The 18974-nt window shown below is 51.8% G+C and overlaps 1 protein-coding gene and 1 pseudogene across 3 annotated transcripts in view; both read left to right on the top strand.

The window, feature by feature from the left end:
• Positions 1–18974, top strand: part of RPTOR (regulatory associated protein of MTOR complex 1) — a 320305-nt gene that overhangs the window by 260264 nt on the left and 41067 nt on the right. For 2 of the 3 annotated variants that reach the window (XM_040244787.1, XM_040244788.1), the window contains exons 14-20: positions 5779–5853; positions 8817–8882; positions 9382–9573; positions 9915–10055; positions 14983–15100; positions 15981–16121; positions 16409–16567. In XM_040244787.1, coding sequence (XP_040100721.1) covers positions 5779–5853; positions 8817–8882; positions 9382–9573; positions 9915–10055; positions 14983–15100; positions 15981–16121; positions 16409–16567 — 892 coding nt within the window. Of the gene's footprint in view, positions 1–5778; positions 6013–8816; positions 8883–9381; positions 9574–9914; positions 10056–14982; positions 15101–15980; positions 16122–16408; positions 16568–18974 lie in introns of all 3 variants that reach the window. The other variant, XM_040244786.1, reaches the window with a different exon arrangement.
• Positions 2284–2428, top strand: LOC120867496 (annotated as a pseudogene).

Raw genomic sequence — 18974 nt, forward strand, 5'->3', positions numbered from 1 at the left:
TCCAGAAAACATCTACTTCTGCTTTATTGACTATGTCAAAGCCTTCGACTGTGTGGATCACAACAAACTGTGGAAAATTCTTCAAAAGATGGAAATGCCAGACCACCTTACCTGCCTCCTGAGAAATCTGTATGCAGGTCAAGAAGCAACAGTTAGAACTGGACATGGAACACCGGACTGGTTCCAAATCAGAAAAGGAGTACGTCAAGACTGTATATTGTCACCCTGTTTATTTAGCTTACATGCAGAATACATCATGCAAAATGCTGGGCTTGATGAACCACAAGCTGAAATCAAGTTTGCCGGGAGAAATATCAATAACGTCAAATATGCAGATGACACCACCCTTATGGCAGAAAGTGAAGAACTACAGAGCCTCTTGATGAAAGTGAAAGAGGAGAGTGAAAAAGTTGGCTTAAAACTCAACATTCAGAAAACTGAGATCATGCCATCTGGTCCCATCATTTCATGGCAAATAGATGGGGAAACAATGGAAACAGTGACAGACTTTATTTTGGGGGGCTCCAAAATCACTGCAGATGGTGACTGCAGCCATGAAATTGAAAGACACTTGTTCCTTGGAAGAAAAGCTATGACCAACCTAGACAGCATATTAAAAGGCTGAGACATACTTTGCCAACAAAGGTCCGTCTAGTCAAAGCTGTGATTTTTCCAGTAGTCATGTATGGGTGTGAGAGTTGGACTATAAAGAAAGCTGAGCACCAAAGAATTGATGCTTTTGAACTGTGGTGTTGGAGAAGACTCTTGAGAGTCCCTTGGAGTGCCAGGACATCTAACCAGTCAATCCTAAAGGAAATCTACCCTGAATATTCATTGGAAGGACTGATCTGAAGCTGAAAATCCAATTCTTTGGACACCTGATATGAAGAACTGACTCATTGGAAGAGAACCTGACGCTGGGAAAGATTGAAGGTGGACGAAGGGGACAGCAGAGGATGAGATGGTTGGATGGCATCACCGACTTGATGGACATGACTTTGAGTAAGCTCCAGGAGTTGGTGATGGACAGGGAAGCCTGGCGTGCTGCAGTCCATGGGGTCACAAAGAGCCAGACACAACTGAGTGACTGAACTGAACTGTAATCCATGCACAAATTTTTGTTTTGTTTTTACCACACCATGTGTCTTGGAAGAGCTTAGTTCCCCAACTAGGCATTGAATCCAGGGCCATGGCAGTGAAAACACTTGAGTCCTAACCTCTGGATTTTCCAGGAAATCCCTACATTTATAAATTTTAGAACACATACAGAAAAGTAGATCAGAGGCATAAAAGCATTCATGTATGTGTGACTTTCCCACTGATAATAGTTATTTCAACATTCCTGGTGTCTCTTCATTCATTCTGAAGTTTACCTTCAACACAAGAGCATCTGACATGAGAATATTTAAAGTAATAAACCATTTGTTGGAAAATGAAAACCTGTATATGTATATAAATCTTACTGCACTTAGCAAGTGGGAAGGCCATTGTGCCAGGCCTTTGAGTTGTGCAGAAGGACATTCGTCTTTTCACTGCCTGGGAGGGACTGTGCCCCTGGGTTTGAAGAACAGTGAGCTCTTGTTTGCAGTGAGCAGAACCCCCACTCTGGGATTATTTTCTCAAGCACTACTAGTTTTATGGCCACGAGCTGTTTTTAAGAATCTCAGTGTATAAACAATTCATCGTAGTCCTACATTTGTCTGGAGACGATTCTAATGTTCTGGTGGCAGTGGGTCAGGGCTCAGTCCAGTGCTTCTGTCTCTTGTGTGAACCCAGCTCACCTTTCCAGCATCCTTTCCTCATCCCAGGGAGTGAATTCTGCAACCCGAGGACAGGAAACAGGAACCCCCCTCTGTGGTTTTCTCCATATTCACATCAGAGCATGAGTGGCTGTGTCCACTGGTGACACTGCTCAGGACTGTCCTGCTGGTTGGGCCTCATTTGATGCATCGTGTCTGGTGGTCTGTTGATCTGTGCTGTTTGTGTCTTCCTGCTCCCCAGGAGACAGACATTATAATCTGCATTAAGCAGAATGAAGGTAGGGCTTCCCCCACAGCACTCTTTGCCAGAATATTCTGAGGGGGCGCACCTGCCCTTGCCCTGCGAACTTACCCTCGCAGAAGCCAGAGTCTGTGGTCTCTGGGCTCGTCCTGGTCTCTGCTGCCTCCTGAAATCAGTTTGCAGACTGCATCTTCAGCCACAGTGAACTATGTACTTGCTTCCTCTTCTCTGTTTGCTTTTCTTCTCTTCCTCCCCTCCCTCCCTTTTTCTCATGTTAAAAATATAATTCCCTGATACAGTGATCATGAAGGTGGTTTTCCCAGTGCGAAGCTTATCCATTGCATTCCAAATGTGCTGACCCCTGCGGTTTTCCTAAATGTGGGAAAGTCGACTGCCTAATTTGTGATAGTGGGGGCCTTTTCCCTACTAAGAAGAAGGGGGAAAAATACATGCATACATACATACATATATATATATATATATATATATACAGGTGTGCAATGGCGGGGGGGCTTGCTTAGGAAAAAACCGTTTCATATTCATGCTCTCCTTCGTCTCCACCCTCTTTCTGTGCTGGCCTTAATATGTCAAACCTGTAGCTTGATCTGGGAGAAAACAGAGAGACATGAGAGAGGGCCCTTGAAGAGCAGCCGTGTGGAGGAGTGTGGGTTGCTGGAGCCCTGCGTGTCTCAGGGGAGCTTCCCACCAGCCTGTGTGTGCAACGTGTCTGTTGCCTGCATTTCTGGGCCTTTGTAGTTTCAAGGACTGTTTTCTCTTTTAAGAAGGCACTTGGCCAAGTCAGGAGGGAGACTGGGCAGCTGGTGACCACTGTCTCAGCATCCTGAGAAGTCAGCGCCCTGCAGATCCCTGGCTCTCCGGCCCCAGAAGTAGATACAGAGAGGGCTGGGATGGCTGATGGGGTGATTCTAAGCCAGTTCTAAAAGGACAGTTGCTGAGCTCTGAGAGTGAGGGTGGACATGACCCGAAAACATTATTGTTCCCACCTGCATGGCAGCCTCTTCCAGACAGAGGTCGTTCTACACGAACAAGACCATCGCCGTTTCCTATATCGCTTCACCTACTCACACATGTGCCTCAGCTTCCAAATTAGCAGATATGACTTAGGGACACGTCATCATTCTGTGACGAGATATGTTTTATGAGAGTCGCTGTAAATGTGTGGGCCTGGGTTTGACTGTGGCACCTCTGGTTTAAAAACAAAGATGAGTGGCTTTGTTTTCAGGTGCCAGTGCCTTAACCCTGTCCCCAGACGCAGGCACTGTGCTGCAGGTGCCGTCTGAGTGCGCCCTCCCAGCCCCTTCTGGATGAGCCTCTGCAGACAACATCTTGCTGACACCTTTTAGCTCATTTATCCAAACCTTCATTCAAAGCGAGACATCCCTTATGGGAATGACTTGAAAGCTGCATGCTTAATTGGCTTCCCTGGCTCTTGGGGATTATTATCCTGCGAACCTGAGCTCCTAGCACCCCTGCTCCCTGACCACCCCCTCTGTCTCGCTCAGTCTGAACTTAAACAGCTGAGTCGAGTCACCACCTTATTAGTTTATTGATGTGAGGAAAAACACCTCATTATCAGAGCACCCTGAGAAGTAGGCCAGCATGGGAGAGAGGAGGTCAGGGCTCCAGGCTGCAGTAAAAAGCAGATTCTGTCTGCAAAATCACCCTGCCCCTGAGAGAGTTTCACACTGGGCGTGCCCTCAAGCCAGCAGTGCCCTGCAGAGTTAGGAAGGTTTTGCAGTGTGTAACTTTTCTCCTTTTATTCTCAGAAACTCATCTTAAAATTCCAGCCCTCTCTACTTCTTGAATGGCCTTTTTCCCCTAGAGTGGAGCATGCTAGGAGCTGATGGAATTCAACATCTCCCTGTGTACACGTTACCCTAAATCACCAAGTGGTTTTTCTGGGTATTGATCCAGGAAGCTCAGTGAGCAGTATGACCACATTCTGTGGGTTGCTTTCCAAGAACGAGAGCATCCATGATTTATGAGTCACACTCCCGTGTTCAGATTGCACTTCCATGTGTCAGATGTTTCATCTGATTCCACCAGTTGAGCAAAGATTTCTCAAATGTCACTGGGGTCCCACAGCTGCAAGAGGGAGAACCTGGACATGAAGCCTGTTTCTTTGCCTCTCTTTCTCTTACTTGGCACCTCCCTGGATGTCAATTCCTGAATGTCTGAGGCACAATTGTTTAAGTCCCTTGAAGAGCCAGCACCTGCAGAAATGCCCCCCAAGTCAGCCAGCCTGTTATAGAAGCAGGGTTTCTGATGACCCCACTGCCTCAGGGCCAGTTCCTTTCCCTAAGATTTAGATTCCTTGCTTCTTGGTACCACCTGGAGCCCCTTCTGCTCACATGCCTGTTTCCCTGTCTCCCAACTCATCCTTCATGCTCCAGATCACCTCCCCCTCCACCTTGTGGCCATGGGCTCCCACCCAGTTAGTGCATGACTTTTGATCTAGGAGTTCAGCCTGGCTCGCCTCCTCCTGGTAGCTCCACTGTGTGTCTCCGAGTGCCTTGATGCAGTGTACCCCAAATCCAACTCCTTGCCCTCTCAGTCTCTGATGACACGGCCCCCACCTCGCCCGCCTCTTTAGTGGTCTCGCCAAGCAGTCAGATTTCCTGGCTTCTCCCACCCAGACCCCTCTAGAACAATCTCAAGTCTCCAGGGTCCTCCCCACCATCTCTGACCCTGCTGCACGTGGTCACCGCCCCGAGTCCGGCTTTCCAGCTCACCCTCCGCTGCAGCTGCCAGAGTGATTCTTCAACTTGCAGTTCAACAGTCTTCCCCTTCGCATTCCTAGTGCCCTCTGGTGTCTTCAAGACCCCATCCAAGAAGCAGTCAAAGCTCTCTGCCTCCTGCCTTCCCTGGCCGCCTTCTCCCTGGCTCCATATCCCAGCAGGATTCCCACCTGTTTTCCCACCCTCCACCCCCACTCTCACGTCTGCCCTTCCTTAATGGATGACCCCAGCTCTCCATCCCTCCCAGAGCCTCCCAAGCCCAGCGTCTCATAATGAGCCAGAGCTGCTCAGTTGTTTCCCCAGGACTGTGAGCAGGGTGTGGGTGTCTGTGTCCAGGACTGAGCCAGTGCTTGACACCTAGTGGGGCTTGAAAACTATGCTAACACATGACACAACGGTGCTTACACATGCCATGTGCCCTAAGGAGGCGGCGCGAGCTGCACACTGGCAGCCCACTTAGCCCTGAAATCAAACTTTCCACTTGCAGCTGCTCCTTTGGAGACAGGCCTCTGGGAAGCACCTGTTGGAATATAACCGTGGGATGCAAATAATTCATAATTATAGTGTTTACATAGATTTTGTCAGTCTAAGCAAAAGTTTCAGGTGTTGGGCATGTCCCCGCTCAGAAGTGGGAGGAGAGGCACATGGGCCCTGGGCTGACTCAGGAGAGAGGACAGATATGGGAGCTGCGGGACACAGATGGCCTCCAAAGGAGCCAGCCCAGCAGCCAGGGTACCCACACCCAGCAGGTACCCAGAAGCTGCTTTCGAGAACACCTCAGAGCCGCTGTGCTTCTGAGAGTGTGTGCGATGCCAGCCCTTTCCCCACAGCCAAGGGAAAATGCATTTGTACACAGCCGTTCCAGCTATTTTTTCAGATGAAAATTGGACTTGAGAGGTGAAAATGATGAAGACATAAAATATTCATCACACATTTGTTTGTTCACACATTCCAAGAAGAAAAAGGAGCCCCCTCCTGGGAATTGCACTCACTGTTTCTCCTGTGTCTCTCCCCGCAGTCATGCCAAGCTGACCTGGTGAAGGACAATGGCCACAAGTACTTCCTCTCGGTCTTGGCAGACCCGTACATGCCAGTAAGGACCAGCATGTTACACTCTGGTGACACGTTTCCTGGGGGCTCTGGGCAAGGTTGCTCCACACAGAGGGACCTGTGGTGGGAGTGGGGGCCCACTTACACTCCCAGCTCTGCCTCACTCGGACGATACCCTTTGCTTCCTGGCTGCTTTCTTAAAGTAAGTCACAGTGAACCTTGATACACAAGCTGGTTCGGTTTTGTTTACTTGATTCCTCTTTCCGGGCACTTCTTTGCAGTGAAGTAGAATCCACTGTGCCTTATACCCTGTCAACCAAGTTAGATCAATGAGTACTTGTACATCCATAGTACTGGCAGTTCCTTTGGCCAGTGCAGGATCTGGACCTAAGGGTAGGCTAATGCACTTTATCAGTCAGGAAGGGGGTTGGGGCAGTGGAGGTGGTGGAAAAATTGAAAGTTGAAATTTGAAATATATTTTATTGTATTAAGTTGTTTAAAAATTAGTAATTTGTGAATAGCATATAAAATAATTCCCAATAAATGTTTTTAAATTAATATTTATATTCTCTCCCTCTAGCTCCTAGCTTAGTAAAGAGAATAAAATAAACACCTTAAGTATCAATAATTACTCAATATAACTTAATTATATCAGAATGGTTAATGAAATCTAACAGCTCATTCACACAGTCATAGGTGCCTCTAGTTGTGGAAAGGAAATTTTGGGTGTAGTTTTACCCTCTCATTGGTTTTCTAAACTAAATGACAATTTTTAAAAAAACAAAAATTTTCTAAAATCCAGGAAACATTAAAAACAGGATTGTTATAAAAGGTAAGCAAAACTGGTATGTTCCAACTGAAGTGTGGTATTTAAACGTCATCACAGGTGGTTACATTTAGACTTTATGTGAGCATTGGAAATAATACAGCGTGAGTAAGATAGAGGCCAAACGACTGAGAGAGACATCTGAGCTGATAGACATGCAGTAAAGTGATGGACAAAGTCAGCACCAGTGGACCCTACTTCAGCTACAAACACACTGAAGTTTTGAGGAGCTAGCCAGATTGAAAGAAAGGAAATTAAATCTACAAATGCCAACACCTGAAGTCAGAGGAGGGGCACAGTGGGTCATGGGTGAACCTCACAGTGACCCTGGAGCTCCACAGGTGTGCAGCCCCAAGTCTGCACAAAAAAAACACAGGCCTGTGGAGCAAGCCCACTCACTGGACGAGGACAAGAAGAGCTAATCCAGTCCATCCACGTCTGGGCAGAAAGTCAGGAAAAGCCTCTGTAAGAAACGGAAATTCCCCACGTGGGAGGAGCCACCAGCCAAGTGAGGAATGTGAAATCTCCAGGGCCTGCCTGGAAGTGGCGAAGGCTGAACCTTTTCTGCAGGGCACCTTTCTGTGTACCTTCACAGCCAGGGTACCAAGACTCATGCCAGGAGCACCAAGACTCATGCCAGGAGCACCACTCTGCTCCTAACCCAGGTTCAAGCGACGTAAGCAGAGCTGGCACAAAGGAGGGTTGGCTCCCAGAGAACTGAAACTAATAGAGTTCTCTGGGAAAAGAGTGAAGAGCATTACAAATAAGTATGTTTAAGATAACTGAATAAACAATTTGTTTTAGTTGTGTCCAAAAATAAACCCTGATGTTTTTTCCCTCAGAAGTACTTTCTTGCCTGTTGTAAGAGATCAGTGTATTCTGTCCTTTTTACTCCTTCTCAAAAAATGACCAACTAGGGTCTTTTAATAAATAGGCAGATTTTGGAGGGGGGAAAAAAGAACCTGTAATGGAATATAGTCATTAGAAGCTCCATAGACGAATTAAACAGCAGAATTGACACAACCAGTAAAGAAGTCTGTGGAGAATTCATGTGGGAGGAAGCAAAGAGGAGATATGACGGAGGTTCTGAGAGGGGCTGAGCAGGCTAGCTGCATTCGACAAAGGCCAGAGGGAGACGAGGGGACGCACAGTTTAGTGGAGAACTTTCCAGAATTGAAGAAGAAATGAGTTTTCAGGTTTATAAAACACAATGAGTCTTGAGAGGGTTCAATAAAAACAAATCCACACAAAGACTCGTCATAATGAAAGTAGAGAATGTCAAATGCAAGAGTAAAAATCTCTAAAGTAACCAGGACGTAAAGGAAGATTGTTGCAAAGATGTGGACAGCAGTCACCACAGTAACGGATGGAAGGCAGAGAAGGGGCCCTCAAAACACAAGGGAAACTGTCGCTTGGGGACCCTGTGTCCCCACGAGTGTCAGTTTGGGAGAGGGCAAAGCCAGCACATCTGAGGACCAGCGCCTTCTCAGGTAGCCAGGAGGCCTGCACTTCAGGAAGAGATGGAGCCCAGAAGTCAGTAAGAAACATCAGAAAGCAGACATTGGCAAACATGCCATGTATGTAAGTCAGCATTGGCTGTAAGAATAAGTAAGAGCAGTCATGCTTGAGGGACTGAAACCAGAGGAGAAATACTGGGAATCCAAGGCAGATACAGAGAATGACTAACTTTAGACTTTGCTGCAGGTTAAAAACACAAGGTGCCACAGATAGTTAAAAATAGACTGATGTCTGAGTCAGTAGAAGCGCAGAGGAGAGGAGAAAATGAGAATCGATCCACCCACTAAAAGACCAGAAAGAAGGGAAAATGAAGTCAAGTAGAGACTGTGGTCAATCATTTTATGACCAGTGTGCTTGACCCCGATGGTCTACTTCCATAGGTGTGGGCAGGACGGGGCCTCTGATGGAGCAGCGTCACCCACCGTGCAGCATCAGATGTTGGGGACCCATCCGTCCTCCATGAGGCCAACCCAGAGCCATGAGACCCTCTTTAAAGCACAGTTCCTTTTTGGAGACTCAAAAGACAACAAAGCTGGCTCTCATTACTTTAACTACACACCAGGCTCGTCATAAAGATCCTGAAAGGATAACTCTAGTGCGTGAGGGTGATGAGTTTCTGCCACGAAGAAAGTGCGAACTAGCTGGTGACTTCTGTTTTCCAGGCTGAGCACCGGACCATGACGGCCTTCATTCTGGCTGTAATCGTCAACAGCTATAACACGGGGCAGGTGAGTGTCACACTCCTTCCCCACCCCTACAGGGCCTGCCTGTGCGTTGCAGATGCACAGCTGCAAGCTCTAGGATTTGGAGGCCAGAGGAACTGTCCTGAATGTGTGTCTGATGAAACAGTGACCTCAGAAGCGGGGGAGAGGTTGGGGATCACACCAGCCCTGGGGGCTCCATGGGAGGAGTGGGGGTCCAGACCCTTTGTTTAGCCCCAGGTGAATTGAAATTGGTGGGATTTAAAATGAGGAAAATTGAAGAATGTCCCCAGCAGTCCAGTGGTTAAGAATCTGAGCTTCCTCTGCAGGGTACATGGGTTCAACTCTTGGTCCAGGAACTAAGATCCCACATGGCGCAGCACAGAAAAAAAAGGAAAATGGAACACATCTTGCAAAGTGATTAAGCAAGGTTTTCCTGAGAAACCTGGGGGGCTAGGGCCAGCCCAGGACCCCACCCCAGTCAATGGTTGATGGGTGATGCCCTGTGTTGCCTGCCTTCTCGCAGGAAGCCTGCCTCCAGGGAAACCTGATCGCCATCTGCCTGGAGCAGCTCAACGACCCCCACCCCCTGCTGCGCCAGTGGGTGGCCATCTGCCTGGGCCGCATCTGGCAGAACTTTGACTCGGCCCGGTGGTGCGGGGTGCGGGACAGCGCCCACGAGAAGCTCTGCAGCCTCCTCTCCGACCCCATCCCTGAGGTGAGTCTGTAACCCCGCCACTGCAGGCTGAGTGAGGCCAAGGTGCACCTGGGGACCACACCCCCAGAGCGCCCTGCCCACTGCAACCCCGTGGGTTCCTTGGCCCCTGGCTTGGTCTCTGGTGCCTGCCTGGCTTTGTCTGATGCCTGCACACAGCCTGTCACCTGACCCTCGGGCGGGGCTGCCACTAGCCTCTTGTTTCCCTGCTCTGCTTGTCTGCACAAGTGGAGCTAGGCTGAGAGGACCATAGACGGGACTGAGCTGCATCTAGTAGGCTCCAGGGGCCCCAGCCAGAGCCAAACAGCCGGCTACGGAGTGACTGGCCCCTGTCCCACCCGCAGGTGCGCTGCGCAGCTGTCTTTGCCCTCGGCACGTTTGTAGGCAACTCTGCAGAGAGGACGGACCACTCCACCACCATCGACCACAACGTGGCCATGATGCTGGCCCAGCTCATCAATGACGGCAGCCCTGTGGTCCGGAAGGTGCGTGGCCCCCACCCCCAGGCAGCACTAGGCGCCTCCAGGCCAGGCTCCCTTGGCGTCCAGGTCGAGCCATGACCCTGACCTGACCGCAGCTTCAAGTGCTCAGTCTGCCCCCGGCGCGCATCCTGCCGAGAGCCGACTTTAAATGTTTGTTTAATTCTCTCCAAAATGCGTTTCTTCACCAGATACTCGTGTGTTTGCTTCATTTAAAGGCATTTAACAGGCTGCGTCTCCTGGCAGCTTGTATAATAGGCTCCTTCCTGCCTGGGAGCAACACATACACACATCACGGAGATTCAAAAGAGCAGTAGCCACCCACAGACAGACGGAAAGGTTTGTGTAGTGTATTCCCCTCCCCGCCCCCATGTTTGTCAGCAACTGAACGGAACAGTTCTTTGCAGTTGAAACTTTGACTTCTCTGTTTCAATGTAGAAGGGCCATGATCTCCACCCAAGACCTCACCCCCCATCAAAAGTTGGCTCAGAACAGATCAACCCTCTCCTTCCCACAGCCAAAAAGGCCCATGGGGGTACCCCACTATCTGTTGGCCACATTTCAAGGTGGCCTTGGAGGCCCACCCTGGAAGCAGAGACTTCTCTAGGACCAGGAGGGCAGTGCCATCCTGTGTGTGACCCTGAGTCACCTCTCATCACCTATAGGTGCTGGGCTACTTCTCGGCATGTCTGACATCCCTGTGCCAGGGAAGGGAGGCTGGGTTTCTCAGAGGTAGGGGTGGTTTGGAGGGTGTCTGTTTGGAGAGCAGACCTCCACTGACTTAGTGGCGGGAACGTTGTCTGGGCAAGTTCAGGTCAGCCAGGAAGGACTCATTCCTTCTTGAGTTCCCTCAGAGAGCCATGAACCCAGTTACTAATAGGCCAGGTCATCTAGAGAAGTGTTAGCAGCGTGGAATGATCCTCCAGGTGCCTTTTCATGTTTTTATTTTGGTTTCTCATCATTAGCATCTGTCTGAAGCTGGCTTCCTTGAGTCAGAGTCTTCTTTTTCCCAAGTCAGATTGCCTATATGTGATCAAAGCAGCAGTTCAGCAGTATCCTTAATTGTCTGTTAAGATTCCTTTTAAAGAAAGGAACTCTGTTTTTCAGTTCTTTCCCCAAAAAACTTTAAAAGGATGTTAATAAAAATAGGAAGAATGTCCATCTGAGTCTCCAGTATCAGGAGAATGTTCTCCAGGTCATCGGGAACACAGAGACCGACCACTCAAGCATGTTCCGGTGACTTGACGGGCCCCCGGCTCCTTGCCCGGCCTCACTCTACTTGCCATCCTTCCCCAGACCTGGGATGCTCAGGTGTAGCCAGGTCATTCCTGTGGGCACTTGGGGTTGGCCTTGCCTGGGCCTGCAGACGTAGGTGCTAAGAAGGGCTCTCCTTCGCCCATCCAGCACTTGAGTTCAGCTCACAGCTGTCTCAGCACAACAGACTCAGTGCATGGAGCAGCAGTCACCCACCTTCAAGAGATACAGGGTACAAGTGCAAAGGCAGGCACAGAACCAGCAATTGTGCTAAAGCCCTCATAAGTGAGCCACACTCTAGAGACCAGGCCAGGTCAGGGGTGCTGGCCCCATAGTTGGAGGAGGGGAGCCTGTGCCTAGGTTGTGAGGGACAAGGGACAGGGAGAGCGAGTGAGGCAAAGGGCCAGGCACGTGAAAGACCATAGTGTGTCCAGGGCTGCCCATCATGTGCGCTAGAGCACAGAGCATCCTCGGCATCCAGGCACCGTCACTGCCTTCAGGGCTTTTTCTCTTTGGGAGATGGACAGAGTGCAGGCCTGTTAAATAAGGGGGCTACATTTGCTATGGAAACATGGGTGACCCGGAGGTTCAGGGAGACTGGGGCCCATGGGTTGGAGAGAGGATCCAGGCTTTAATAGGGTGAGTGACACTGGCTCAGAGGCTGAGCCCTCATTCTCATCACAGCCGTCACCCTAATGCTTTTGGCAGCTTGCCTTTCCCATCTTTGTCCAGAGCATGTGGTGACAGTCATGGCACAGTGCACTCTGAGGGGACACAGGCCTAGGCTGCTGGCCCAGGAGACCCAGTGCCAGGGCACCTGAGGGTCGGAACAAGACTCTGCCTAGAGCACTGCACTCCACGAGCTGACCTGAGGTTAGGTGTGAGAAGTCCCAGCTGTAACCAGCTGCTGCTGTCTCTAGCTCATGGCAATACAAGATGTGTCAGGGTATCATGGCGGGGCTTCGTAAAGTCACACATCTGCAACATAAAATACTTGGCCCTGTTGACTTCTGAACAATGAAAGCATCCTTTTCTGGAGGAGGCAGTCATGGCAGACAGGGAAGATTTTTGCTTGTTGACCTCTTTAATGAGCTTACTTGATAAAATCAAGAGTCAGCAAGTTCACCCAAATTATTTTGAACTTGAACTTGTGCGGAAATTATATGATGGCAGATTACCCAGTCAGCAAGCCGCCCACACCTCATCAAGAAGGGCTAGGCCCCAGGGTGGGGGGAGGGGGGGGTTTGTGACCACCCCACTGTCACCCTGCTTTCCTCAAGGGCTGACCAGTCCAGCCCTGTGACCCTTGCCTGCAGCTGACTGGGTGCTGTCCACCTTAGCAAAGAAAGCAGGACACGACGCATTGCATCCATTTTCTCTAGTTTACATTTATTTAGTAACCACAGACCCACAGAGGAGCAGTTCCTGGCGTACACCTCCCTTCACACACATCTGACTCCAACCGAACCTGATGAATGGCATCAGAGGGTGTTTTCTATCGATGCTCAGGACATCTCTGGTGGCAGAGACGGGACGCCCGAGCCACCTGGACTGGAGTGCCTTCTCCCACAGGAGAGCCCACAGGCCGTCTGGACAGAGCAGACCGGCTCCCTTTCCCGCAGCGCTGCCCTAGCCTCCTGGGAGCTGAGCTTGATACTTGGTGGCTGTGGGCTGAAAACAAATGTCAGCCAGGAATTCATTGTTGGAAACATGGAGCAGGGGCAGCCCTGGAGGACCACCCAGGAAGACATGTGGTCCAGCCTTCCAGGCCACCACAGGAGGAGCGTTAGCCGACTCCCCTTGGGCCATATGTGTAACCAGGCGTGATGTCCCTGAATCCTGACGGCAAGTCACCCAAACAGTCGAACCATTTGTTAAAGATTATGCTGTGTCCAAAGGGAAGAGGCTTTACTCCATCAGCAGATACTTGTTAAGCCCCACCTGTGGCCCAGGCCCTAGGTCACCAGGCCTCCAGAACTTGCACTTGGATATGGTGCAGGGTGGAAACCTCCAGAACTTGAACTTAGAGACAAGAGTGAAGGTAGAGAGCAGGGATCCCTGGCGGAAGTGGAGGCCTCCCCAGGCCGAGCAGATAGCAGGTGCCAAGGCACAGAGCAGGAGGCCTGCTTGCTCCCAGTGTGAGCAGGAGGCTGGAGTGTGAAGGTGGCGGGACCGCTCTGCTGGGCAATGGGCTGAGGCTGCTGGCTGGAGGGGCCCGGGTCACCGTGCTGGTATGCTTCCAAGGTCTGAGAACAACTCAAGCCTTCCAGCAACCTCGCTCTGGCCAGACCTGCCTGAAGACCTCTGAGGGCCGGAGCCCACAGCCACCACCCAGCAGGAGGAGTTTGACCAGCCCTCACAGCTTTCCCCAGACCAAACAGTCCGAGACCGGTCCAGCTGAGATGTTTTCACCACTTCAGAGTGAAGGGAAAACCTGTGTCTTCTGAAGACAGTTCAGGCTTCTTCCTGAAGTAGGAAATGGGAACTTGGCCTATATTCTTGCCTGGAAAATTCCATGGACAAGGGAGCCTGGTGGGCTACAGTCTGTGGGGTCGCAAAGAGTTATACACGAGCGAGCACACATGCGGGCAGGCTGCCTCTTCACTGGGAGGGGCCAGTGGGCGACCCCTCGACAGCCTGTTACCCAGCACTGTTAGACTCAGGGACAGTCTGGTTGGGTGGTAGGATCGGCAGAGAGAGACATGGGTCAGGATGATTCAAGGGTCTCACTGAAGCCACCAGAGGGCACAAGCCAAGTGTCCCTGGCAGGGGCTGAATGGAAAGGGGTGGGTGGCAGGCCCTGGGCAGGTCAAGTGGGTTTTTAGAGTACTCGGTGGCCATGCAGGTCAGCAGTTGGAAGGACCAGCCTGGGTCTCAAAGACAGGATCAGAGAGGTGGGTTTGGGAGTAAAACCCACACACACGCTGGGGAAGCCAAGGAGTATGTAAGGGTGAGGTAGGAAAGAAGCGGGGGGTCTGCCTAGCTTCTTGACACTTCAGCACAGCTCTCCTGGCCCTGGGCGTCTGAGGGATTCACAGAACAATAAGGGGCTCTCAGACTTTGGCCATCTGCTAAGTATTTTTCTAAAAAGTAAAATAAAGTTGTGGGAACCATTTGAATAGTGATAGGAAAAGTAGTACAAACCTACATCCAGGTTTATTTCCCGTGATTTTTAGGATCTCCAGGTCATCGGGTCCCAAAAGAGATTAGGTGTGTCCTTCCCTTGGACTGAGGCATCTGGGCCTGAAGTCATGTAGAACTTTCCTGTTGCCTTTTGGGGACTGGAAACCAGTGCGTCCTGCTTTAATGCCCAGAGCTCTCCATGGTGGTGACCATAGGAGGCCCTAAGAGCTCTTCCCTGTCCCACTCTGGGGTGTCTTCCCCCTGTTCTGCCGCTCACACCCAGCAGTCAGCAGTCTCTCCTCCAGATGTCCAGGGCGTCCCTCAGAGGCCCTCATCTTCACCTCACTGCTTGTTCAGAGGTTTCTGCCCACACCAGACACTCGAGGGTCCTGTATTGAGGGGCCAGCCCCTGTCAGCACCAAGTGCCATCTGTCCACCACCCCACCCCCGCCTTTTCTCCGTGGTGGCTCGAGCGCTCAGTGCCAGCATGCACGTCTCACTGCTGAGTTCTCTCCCCGCCCCAAGTCAGTGTCTCTGTCTCTTCTCCTCCCGGCAGGAGCTGGTGGTGGCCCTGAGTCACCTTGTCGTTCAGTATGAAAGTAATTTCTGCACCGTGGCCCTGCAGTTCATGGAAGAGGAGAAAAACTACCCGCTGCCCTCTCCAGCCACCGCAGGTAGGGCCACCGCGGGCACGGTGCTGAGGTGGAGCCTATGCAACTCACTGGCCCAGGGACCCCGGTCTGAGCTGTCAGCAGGCCCCTCATTCTGTGGGGTCCTGAGCCCACGTGTCCAGTCCTGGCCACACAGATATCTGCAGTTCTTGTCTTCTCAGAAGACCTAGAAAGGGCAAGAAAGAGGGCCTCCTTGACCCCCTGGTTTCTTTCCTTGTTACTCTTTTTGGAAATCAAGTCACAGAAACCTCGAAGGGTAGGAGGTGCTGCCGTAGGGACTGGAGGTCGCACTTTCTTCTTGTCACAGGTCTCACGACAGTGTTGCGTTAGGCAGCCCCCCATCTCACATTTACTGACTTTATATTTCTTCATCTTGGGCTGCCCCAGAGCACAAGCCACAGCACAGCCATCTCTGCAGAAAAGAGGCCTTGTGATCAGCCATGTGACCATGGCTGCATTTAGTACATCAGGGAAGGGAACGGCCTGCATGCCCTGGTGAGGGGCGGTCCAGGGGAGGCCAAGCCAGCAGACAGCTGTCCCAGCCCGCCCCAACTCTGGCTCTGTTTGGTGTGGGGGCAGCAGCCACAGGCAGGTCCCAGAGCACCTGATGGGGGTCTGGGGGAGACCACTGTGTGGGGGCCTCTCTAGCTGAACTCTTACAGAATGCCAAGCATGGCTCAGGGTCATCTGCTCCTGCTCCCCTCACTGTGGTCATGACCTTGTCCCGCTGGCCCCAGCACGCATGTGGCAGAGACCCTGCTGAGCTGAAGGGCCCTGCTGTAGAGTCACGTCATCCAGAAAGAAGCCGCTGTCACCTGCTGTCGAGCCGCCTCCGGCCTGAGCCCTCCATTCATTCACCCTGTCTCTCCTTCTCTCCTCCCAGAGGGTGGGAGTCTGACTCCCGTGCGGGACAGCCCCTGTACCCCCAGACTGCGTTCCGTGAGCTCCTACGGGAATATCCGCGCCGTTACCACGGCTAGAAACTTAAACAAGTCTTTGCAAAACCTGAGCCTGACGGAAGAAAGTAAGAGCCCAGAGGCTGGGTGCTCGAGTGGGGTGGTCCTGGGTCATCTTCTGGGACCTTTTGTTAGACGGGCCCCCACCCCCTCCTACCTACCTGGACATGAGCAGAAGTCCTGGTTCAGCACTGGGGGTAGCCAGTGATTGTCCTGCAGCCCCACTGGGCATGCCCAGTCCTAAGCCCCCAGCACCCTCCCCAAGCCCTGGTTCCGGAAGCCCAGCCCCTCCTGCAAGCCAGGAGATGGAGCGGGTGTGTGCTAACTGCCCCCTCTCACGGCGGTGCCCTGCCAGCCGGTGGCTCGGTGGCCTTCTCCCCTGGGAACCTGAGCACCAGCAGCAGCGCCAGCAGCACCCTGGGCAGCCCCGAGAACGAGGAGTACATCCTGTCCTTTGAAACCATCGACAAGATGCGCCGCGTCAGCTCCTACTCCTCCCTCAACTCCCTCATCGGTGAGTCCAGCCTCCCCTTCTCCACCGGTCCCCTGGGCACCCACAGGTTCCCGCCTGGGTGGGCAGTGCTGAGACATGCTCAGTGGGAGGAGGAAATGAGGATCGTCTTGCTGTGACGGCAGGAACGTCACCCTTGGATGCTGGTCTGACCCAAGCCGTCCAGGCAGCCAGCGTTGTCCTTGGGCAGGCCGCAGGACTCCCAGGCCTGCAGAGCAGGTTGGTTCTGCCCTCAGGAGACGTTTGGGGTGTCGTGGCCTGGGCGGGGAGGCTCCCAGCATCTAATAGGTGGTGTGGCCTCTGATGGCGCCCAGGGCCCCTCAGAGGAGGCATGTGTGAGGTCCAAGGTCAGAGCCCTGCTCCAAGGGCACAGACGGCCCTTCCCTACTCAAGTTCCCTGGCCAGACCCTCCCCACCACCAACCAAGGACCCCCCATCTGTGCTTTCACCTTCAGTCAGCCCAGCAGTTTCCTACTTGACTGCCTGGACATTGACATTTGAGCCAAGGCTCAGAGAGGTCTTGTGTTCTGCCTTGAGTGGGGACCCCCTGGTTCTGCTGCTATGCTCACTGAGGAATGGGAAGTTACCACGTATCCTCACTGCATAACCAACCATAAAGACTTGGACCAATGTGTCACACCCCCACAAGTGTGTTTTGTTCCCAACTTAAGGAGTTATAGACGAAGTTAAAGAGCCCAGAGCCCCTCTCCATTCCCCATGCAAGGTTCCCACGAACTCCCGCCCTTTCCCAGGGTTTACACGTCGTGTCTGGCGCCGCACATCCCCTGTTCTCACTCGGCTGGCGGCTCTGTGTCCATGCTGCTCACCTGAGTCTCGTTTGCTCCCTTTCATGATCTGCTGCGACTCGCTTGTCCATTCTCCTGTTGGTGGACAGTGACCTTGCCTTGACTTTTCCTCCTTTTTTAAAAAGCAGACTCGGGATTTGGCCCCAGCTCCGCCTCCTGCCCTCCCCGCTGCACTCAGTGATGTTGAGCTCCTTGGCCCCTGGGCTCCTCCCCTTGGCTGGCGAGCTTTGCCTGCAGCTACCTCACGGCTGCTCCTCAGTCCAGTCGCAGTCTTGCTCCAGTGTCACCTTAAAAGAAGCCTTCCAGGCTCCCCCAACCCCAACCCAGAATCGCCTTCTGCAGTTGCTCAGCATCTCTCCGTCTCTCTGCTTTCCTCCTGAGAACTTTTCCCCAGCAGACTTAACGATGTATGTTCCCATTTATTCTGTCTGGTTCTGTCTCTGACCAGGGATGTCAGAGCCACAAGTGAAGGAACTTTGTCACCTGCCATAGCCCCAACCCCCCACATTCCATGCCAGGTGTACAGTAAGTACCCATAATGTGCACAGGCACGGGCTGCAGCAGACACCCTGCACTGTGACACACGTGGGGTCTGGCTCCACACAGAAGGAGATCGACCGCAGGGGGTTCCTTTCCAAGGAGGACAAGCTCCTGTGCGCCCCCAACACACAGCTGGTCCAGTCAGGCCTCCCCACCTGATGGGAACAAACAGACTCCTTGTGCTGTTCATTTGCATGTCCCTCAATTACAATGAGGTTGAGCTCACATGTTCGTTAGCCTCCCCTGCTCCCACTTCTGCAGTCACTTGCAGTATTAATTACCCTCCTATTTGGTTGGTACTGTTTTCATTAATGTTCAGTTCTTGGTGGTTTGCTTGTTTCCATGATACTCCCTCTGCCTCTTGGCATCACATGACAGTGTTTGATGTTTCTGACTCACCAGTGTCGTGATCTGAAGGGGCAGGGCAGTCCAAATGTGCTTGCCATCAGAAGCCACGAGATCGGTCCTCTGCTAGCCCTAGAAAGCCCTCAGGACTAATCCACAAGACGCATCTCCCTGGGGCCCGTAAGAGTCTAGATGACTGTAGGGTCCAGAGCTAGCTGCTACCACCACCCCGCCACTGCAGTACAGCCCGGAAAGGGGGATCCTTTCGTCCTCGGTGCTAGCTTGGGGGTAAAGCAGCGGTGTTTCATTTGAGGCCACATAAGCTCAGGGGGCACAGCCCACCCCTCCCACCCCAGCCACATTCCGTGTCCTCCAGGGACTTGATAGCCTTGTCACTGATTCCTTCCTCCATACTAAACCAGATTCTTGAACGTTTTTTAAAACTGGAGAAAACTGAATTTTATCTGTATATGGTTCAGATCTTTGAAAACTTCAGTGGGCAAGTTTCACAATGAGCTGGAGCTGGAAGGCGCGCTAAGGAGACAAAGTGACTATGGGCCAGAGCGGGCATCCACCTGGTAACGCGGTGCTTACATAAGTGTTTAAAATTCATAACCTACACAGAATCCCATTACTGGTAGCATTCGCCTGTTTAAAGCCAATTTTTTTCTTTCATTTCAACCAAAGAACAATCTCTTTAGCGATCTCTTTAGCCTCTT

The sequence above is a fragment of the Oryx dammah genome, unplaced genomic scaffold (assembly GCF_014754425.2).
Source record: "Oryx dammah isolate SB20612 unplaced genomic scaffold, SCBI_Odam_1.1 HiC_scaffold_8, whole genome shotgun sequence".
In the NCBI taxonomy this organism is placed as follows: Eukaryota; Metazoa; Chordata; class Mammalia; order Artiodactyla; family Bovidae; genus Oryx; species Oryx dammah.